Source organism: Poecile atricapillus, chromosome 16 (genome assembly GCF_030490865.1).
Source record: "Poecile atricapillus isolate bPoeAtr1 chromosome 16, bPoeAtr1.hap1, whole genome shotgun sequence".
NCBI classification, from domain to species: Eukaryota; Metazoa; Chordata; class Aves; order Passeriformes; family Paridae; genus Poecile; species Poecile atricapillus.
In genome coordinates this window covers 3,476,697-3,483,777 of record NC_081264.1, presented here as the reverse complement: position 1 = coordinate 3,483,777, position 7,081 = coordinate 3,476,697, and the positions used below count along the sequence as shown (strand labels likewise).

Below are 7,081 nucleotides of genomic sequence, written 5' to 3'. Positions count from 1 at the left end.
TCCCACCTTGTGCATCCCTGGGAGCGGTGTCCAAACGCTCCTGGAGCTCTGGCAGCCTTGACCATTCCCTGGGGAGCCTGGGCAGTGCCAGCACCCTCTGGGGAGGAACCTTTCCCTGATATCCAATTTAAACCCCCCTGGCACAGCTCCAGCCGTTCCCTGTCACACAGAGCACAGATCGGAGCTGCCCCTGCCCTGCCCTGGCAGCACCAGCTCAGCGACAGCCCCAGGAAACGCCCCCGACCCAAAAGAAGGCTGAGCATGGCACTAATTAGCACGGGAAGCAAGAGAATAATTTCCAATATAATACTAATTAACAAAAGAACTATGTAACTTGTAGTCAATGAACACCAATTCCTTCGTTTCCTAAAACGCATAAATAGTAAAAAGTTTTGATAGCTGGGTACTTTGTTTATGGGAGAGCACGGAGCGCCCAGGCTTGCGCAGCTCTAAAATAAGTAATCAGCGTCTCTGTCTCTCTCAAGTGTCATTATCGGCTCGGTTTTGGGGACAAGTCTCATTTCACATGTGTAAAAACCCAGCCAGTGGAACTCGGCACGGGCGCGTTCGGCGCTGTTTTGTCCCTTCGCAGGCGCCGTAGCGGGGGCGGTGCCGGGCGGGTTCCGGGAGGGCCGGAGCGGAGCGGGCGCGATGGTGAGAGCGGGGAGACCGCGGGAGCTCCTCGGGACCCCCACCCGGGACACCCCGGGACCCCCGACACACCGGAACCCCCTGCACGGCCACAGGAGCCGGGCCTGACCCGACCGGGCCGGGGGAGAGCGGGCGGGAGGGCGGTCCCCAGCTGAGGCGAGGCCCCCAGGGGCTGAGGGCCGGGCCCTGACTGCAGGAGCCCCGTTTATAATTTGTATTAATTTTACCGTAATAGCTTTTTTGTTTGTTTGTTTTGGGGTTTGTTTTTTTTTTGGTTTATTATTATTTAACGCTTCTTTCATAACATCGACAATTCATTAATTATTATTTGCCCGTTCATTTGGCTGTGTTTTCTCTTCTGTTGCTTCCTCTCGTTTAACATTGATCATGTTCCGCCCTGTTTCTCATCCCCTGCAATCAACTCCTTCATTCCAATCAGGCTGGGCACAGAGTAAGTCACTCCTTGGCTCTCGCTAACACCCGTGGTAAGGGCTCGTTCGTGTTTCTCCGTGTCACTCAGATGAATTTAGATTGTGGCCCAGATGAATTTAGGGGCTGCTGGTCAATCCCCGCTCCAGATCACACCCAAATTCCTGGTAAAATCCAAGTGTTTTGTCATTTTTCGCCGCTGCTTTAAGCTCCAGGTACCTGTGGTGATTAAACCCCCTGCAGTGCTGTTCATTTGGTTTGGTTCCTGTGGTCTGCCAAGCTTTTCTGTAATGAATGAGAGCTGAAGTGTGATTTTTGGGGAAATGTGGGGCTGGCGTTGTCAGCAAAGGGAATGTCTGTGCTGGGTGCACACACTGCTGGCTCGGTGGGGTGAGTGAGTGGCAGGACAATTTTACTAAACATCAAATACATAACTGGTACTGCACACTTCAGTCCTTTAGGCAGCAGTAAGACAATCTATCTATTGCCACTTACTAATCCAAATCACTGCTACCCACAGTTACTCTACTCTTCAAACACCATCAAAAATGTCATTTTTTCTTTCTCCTGGTTTCATTTCAAGTTGGTCACTCGTTGATTTAAAAGCTTTTGTATTGCTTTACCAGTACTTTCAACCATCTGTCTCCAGATGGCTTTGCTGGTGGCACTGAGGTGTTCTTAATCTAAAAAAAAGCCCCAAACCAATCAAAAGTACTACCCAAGTTAGCCTGAAGGTAACTGCATGGCCTGAAAATCCACGAGGAAAAAGAATCTTTAAAAATACAATTCCCTAGCCTACTTATATTTGTTTATAGAAATAAATCCATGCTGTGTCCTTTACAAACACATTTGAGGGTACCATTTTAGGAAGTGCCTCACTAACAAGAAGTGGGAGGTAAAAATCTCTTTAATATGGAGCCAGTCTTAGAGTTCCCAGGGCTGAGTGATCCAGGCTTTTCCCAGAGCAGTGCCATAACATTCCCTGCTTTACAAAGCTTCTCCTGCCCTTTTTGCACAATTAATTTGCCCTGTGTTGCTTGCATTATTGCTTTATTTGCAGATTTAAAGCCTATGCTGTTAAGCCATGGCCTTGCATCATCTCAGTCCTTTATTTTGAAGCCTCACACTACATTTTTATTCTGGCATCTGAAACTATAAATGTATAGAAGTGGTAACAGGAACACCGTGCAGTGACCTGGATTGGCTTCTCTGCAGTGCCCTGCTTATATTTTGTTGTTATTTTTTAGCCTTATTCAGTTTTTCAGTGGTTTCTACAGTGAGTTCTGAACACCCTTCCTCTTCTGGTCAGCTATTAACACATGTTGCAGATTTGCTGCTTTTTAAAAATATTTTTTGTTTTTATTTTTTTAACAAGGTGAGAGAAACTTGGATGAAGAGGTTTTTTTAAGAGAAGTGGCTGCAGTTTAGCCAGGTCTGTGCTTGAAATGTGTTAGAGAGAAAAAACAGTGGGACAGTTTATGGTAGCTCCCAAATTTGTGTAAAATGCATCAGGTAGTACAACAGGAATGTGTTATTTTGCACTGTTGGCAACAAAACACAAATAATTCTGCTGACCTGTGTTTGTAAAGCTCCCTCTGCTCATGGTCTGGCAAAGACAATAATTTCCCATGGAACAGAGCAAAATTCCATCACCATTCCATCCTTATTTTAACAGCTTTTGGGTCCAAATTCAAAGTGGTGTCTCTGCAGAGGACACTGCAGTGCTGGCTGTGCCCTAACCCGTGTCTGTCACCCTCTCTCCCCTCCTGCCCCTGAAGTTGGTGTTGGTGCTGGGAGACCTCCACATCCCCCATCGCTGCAACAGCCTCCCGGCCAAGTTCAAAAAGCTGCTGGTGCCTGGCAAGATCCAACACATCCTGTGCACAGGGAACCTCTGCACCAAGGACACCTATGACTACCTCAAGACCCTGGCTGGGGATGTTCATGTTGTCAGAGGTGACTTTGATGAGGTAGTGTCCGTTTTTTTTGGGGTATCTTTTACATTTTTTACCTTTGGAGTTCATTCAAGTAAAAGTGGTGAAATGAGTTCCTGAGCCTCTCCCCTTCTTGGTGTTGCATAGGGTTGGGTTTGAATATAAATCTGTCTAATCTGGGTTTGTTTGTTTTTTTCTTTAATTTTTAGAACCTGAATTATCCTGAGCAGAAAGTTGTGACTGTTGGACAGTTCAAAATTGGGCTGATTCATGGCCATCAGGTGATCCCCTGGGGTGACATGGCCAGCCTGGCACTGCTCCAGAGGCAGTTTGATGTGGACATCCTCATTTCAGGACACACACACAAATTTGAGGCATTTGAACACGAAAATAAATTCTATATCAATCCAGGATCAGCTACAGGAGCCTACCATGCCTTAGAGAAGTAAGTGAATATTGGGGGCAATTATTTTAATTTTTTTTTGGTAACAAAACTGAACTACAAACTCATGAGGGTTAATATTTCTAATTTACATGTTAGGGAGAGGATACTTAGAGTTGTATAACTTAGCTTTACTTGCTTAATCTGGACTGAGACATGAAATTTTCACAGCCTCAGATCTCATGTGCTGCACTTATAGAATTAATTCCCATTTTTCTTGAAGTGATTTCTGCTAAATAGTGGTGAAACACTAAGGGGGTTATAGACACACAATCATATGAGTTTTTTCCTCTCTTTCCAGCAACATCATTCCTTCATTTGTGCTGATGGACATCCAGGCTTCTACAGTAGTTACATATGTCTATCAACTAATTGGAGATGATGTGAAGGTAGAAAGAATTGAGTACAAGAAATCCTAAAAAATGTTCTTGCTTGTCTGGTATTTTTACCATCTCCTTCTGAGCTGCAAGTTCCAAAACTTGATTGCTCGTTTACAGCCCTGCACTGTCGCTAACAGCTTAACAATGTAACTTGTCATGAATTTAAACAACCTTGTGTTTGCTTTTCTCTGTATGAATTGATTTGTAAAATATTCCATTAAGATAAATGTCTAAATACTGTTCCTTAATGTTGTAATAAACTCCACTTCATAGAAAATCTGAGCTGGCTGAGGTGTTGTTGGGGAAGAATGCAGCAGTTGTGGTGGTTTGGTGTTCACCTTTCAGGGATGCTTGTACTGGGCTTGAACAGAGTTTGAGGGCTCTGGGACCAGGCTGGGTTTGCTCCAGAGTCCAGTTTATATTTAATTTTCTCAATTTAACATTCCCAACTAAGTTAAAGGAGTAAAATGACTTGCTAAGACTCTGAAAGGATTACAGTTACCTCGTAATTTCACTGGAGAAAGTTTGAGTCTTTCTCTGATCAGAGCAGTTTCAAATCTCCCTCTGCTTTCATGGATGATCTCATGAAGTCTGTAACCAGTGAGGAGAGGCTTTCCTTTACTTGTGGCTCACATCTGACACTCCATTTTCTGTGCACTTTGCTCCATGCACAGAGGCTCTCAGTGGTGTAATTCCATGTGATTTTTAAAGCTGCTAAAGATAAATATGGGTTGTTGAAGAAACAGCACCTTGTGGCTCCTCTGGTCCCACAGCTGCAGGGACCTGAATGTATTTAACAGCTCCCCTTTCTCACAACTGCTGTAACTTTCCAACAGAACAGATTTTTATCTTTTGCCTCCCACAGCAGAATATTTAGAATGGGGGCCAGTTTCCTTGATCTCTGGATTATGACTTTTCCATCAGCTGGAACTCTTATTTCTGTGTCATGAGCTAAGTAACTAATTTTTATTCAAAATAAACCTGCTTTGCCCTGGAAAAAAAGACATTTCAGGCTGGTGTCTCAAGAACCTCTGGCTAATTGTACTTCATGCAGTCAAAGCAAAGTTGAACAGAAAATATTGGCACATGATATTCAGGGAATTCTATTGGCTGGAACATCAATTTATTGACAAACTCACCATCAAGAGGTTTATAGAATATTGTAAGGGGCCAAAATGGAGATATATAAGTTTATTTCTTTTTAATTTATACTGTAAGGCCAAAATTGACATACAAGTTTGTTTTTACTGAAATGCCAAAATTGATGCATGTTTATTTCCTTATTTATTTTTACTGTCAGGCCTAAATTGATACATAAGTTTGCAAAGTTACACTTACAATTTGTCTACAAAATATTTTACATGAACCACACCCCCTGTAGTTCTATAGAAGTTTATCACAGTGATAACAAGGTTCAGTTGCTGTGGATGACATCTCAGAGTGGTCCTGACAGCAGGCCTGAACATGGGGAAATACAGAAGTAAAGGAAATAAACTTTGCTCCTTCCCAAAGTTAAAGTGCTGAGTATGAACTGATGACTACAAACAGGAAATTCTGCTGTCAGTCTGAACTGTTTTTGTGGGGGTGCAGAATGGAGAAGCAGCCTAGAACAGCTGGAAAAATGTGGAGAGGTTGTGGATGCTCTTGGTGAAAGCTTTGGAGTTTTAATCTGATGATCTCTTGAGCAGTACAAGAGTTCTGAATGCACAGCCCCCTCTCCTGCCAGGAGAGGGAGGAGGGAAAAGGGTAAATCTTGACCTAATTTATGGCACTTCCAGGACACAAGACCCCTTTGATCCATTCAGGTACATCTGGAAGGTGAAAGAACAACATTAATAGGGCTTAGGAAAATGGGATGTGATCCAGGACCTGGGAAAGTCCTTGGAAGTGATGCTTAGCATGGCACAGCCTTGGTTCAGGTACAATGAGTTATTTGAATTAATGAAGGGATATTTTATTATATACAATACATGTTACTAAAGTAGATCAGCTAAAAAGTATTTTTGCAAGAAGTTGGGTGAAGGTCTTTAGATAAAAAGGAGAAAATACTGCCTGAGGTGCAGAAATGGTTTGTTTTACCTGCAGAAGATGAGAGGCAGAGACATCTGCCAGAGCAGGGTTTCCACATTTCTCTTGATACTCTTGAATCAGGGCTTTTGCATCATCAAGGCTGTAAGAAGCAAAAGTTGATCAACTTTGTCAAATGAAGCTCTCTAAAAAGCAACCAATTTGGGCAACAGAGGTAAAAAACCAAAGTATGATCCCATAGCTTTGAAGTCAGGTGGGCCCTGTCATTTCCCAGTAGAGAAAACAAGCCTGGCTTTTTCCCTGGGGCTGTTAATAAAACCAATAAATATAGAATGTAAATGTTTATTGGTTCCTGTCCCAGTGTGAGTGTGGGATAAGTGGTAACAGTGCCCTGCAACCCCCAGGGTTTGGGCTCTGAGTGTGCCCAGGTGTGAGAAGAGCCCAGGTGCTGTGAGACACCCACAGGTGAATGGGGCCCAACCCAGCTCTGTGATTTAAGTGCAGCTTTGAATTCTTGAAAACCTCATGGCAAAACCACCAGTTCTCAAGTCTTCAGTACAGGCAGCTCATTTATTTTTTTCTGAGTATTCTTATTGCTGAAGCTGTGACTCTGTGATGTCCCTGAGCTGGATTCACCTAAAGGTAAGGTCAAGGTTTTGATTATTTCACTCTGGTTGCTTCATTTTAACTCCATTTGATCTGATGCTTGTCCAGGCTTAACATTCTGTTACTTGGTCTTGAATGGCTGTAAAACTCTATCCTAGTGAGGTGCAATTTATTTCTTTATTAACCTAACAGTACTTTAAAAATTCTTGGAGACTAAGTATTAGAAAACCTCCATGACTTCAAATAGAAGAGAAGAAAATAAAATAAAAGTGAGATTTAATTTCTGTAATTGCTACTGGTTACACCTGGATTTTTACCATTTATTAACTTACCAGTTATTTTTGACAAAATAATCCACCAGCTCTTTTATTCTGTGGGTGTTTATCAGGTGTTGCTTTAACAGTGGATAATATTTGCTTTTCCAAAACTGTTCATACAGCTTCTCATTGATGATACTGTCCAAAACCAAAGAGCTGATCTGTAGATTTAAGTTTTAGTGATGAAAAATGTTAATATTTTAGACAAAAGAGATTTTAGTTTTGAATGGAAGGAGCTCATAGTTTTCATGTTGGACTCTATAGAGAATAGGCTTTTTTAAAAAAATAAAAATA

General features: G+C 42.5%; 2 protein-coding genes across 2 annotated transcripts in view; one reads left to right on the top strand and one right to left on the bottom strand.

The window, feature by feature from the left end:
* Positions 1-590: 590 nt before the first annotated feature.
* On the top strand, positions 591-4,113 carry VPS29 (VPS29 retromer complex component). The gene is made up of 4 exons (XM_058851643.1): positions 591-654; positions 2,859-3,050; positions 3,224-3,459; positions 3,758-4,113. Exons 1-4 carry the CDS (start codon positions 652-654, stop codon positions 3,873-3,875), a joined length of 549 nt encoding a protein of 182 aa, XP_058707626.1. The 5' UTR covers positions 591-651; the 3' UTR covers positions 3,876-4,113.
* A 718-nt stretch (positions 4,114-4,831) lies between these two features.
* The window catches only part of KNTC1 (kinetochore associated 1), a 30,618-nt gene continuing 28,368 nt past the window's right edge, over positions 4,832-7,081 (bottom strand). Inside the window, exons 61-63 of the mRNA XM_058851632.1 lie at positions 6,803-6,948; positions 5,916-6,006; positions 4,832-5,647 (exon numbers count right to left, since the gene is read on the bottom strand). Coding sequence (XP_058707615.1) covers positions 5,600-5,647; positions 5,916-6,006; positions 6,803-6,948 — 285 coding nt within the window. The 3' untranslated portion in view covers positions 4,832-5,599. The remainder of the gene's footprint in view (positions 5,648-5,915; positions 6,007-6,802; positions 6,949-7,081) is intronic.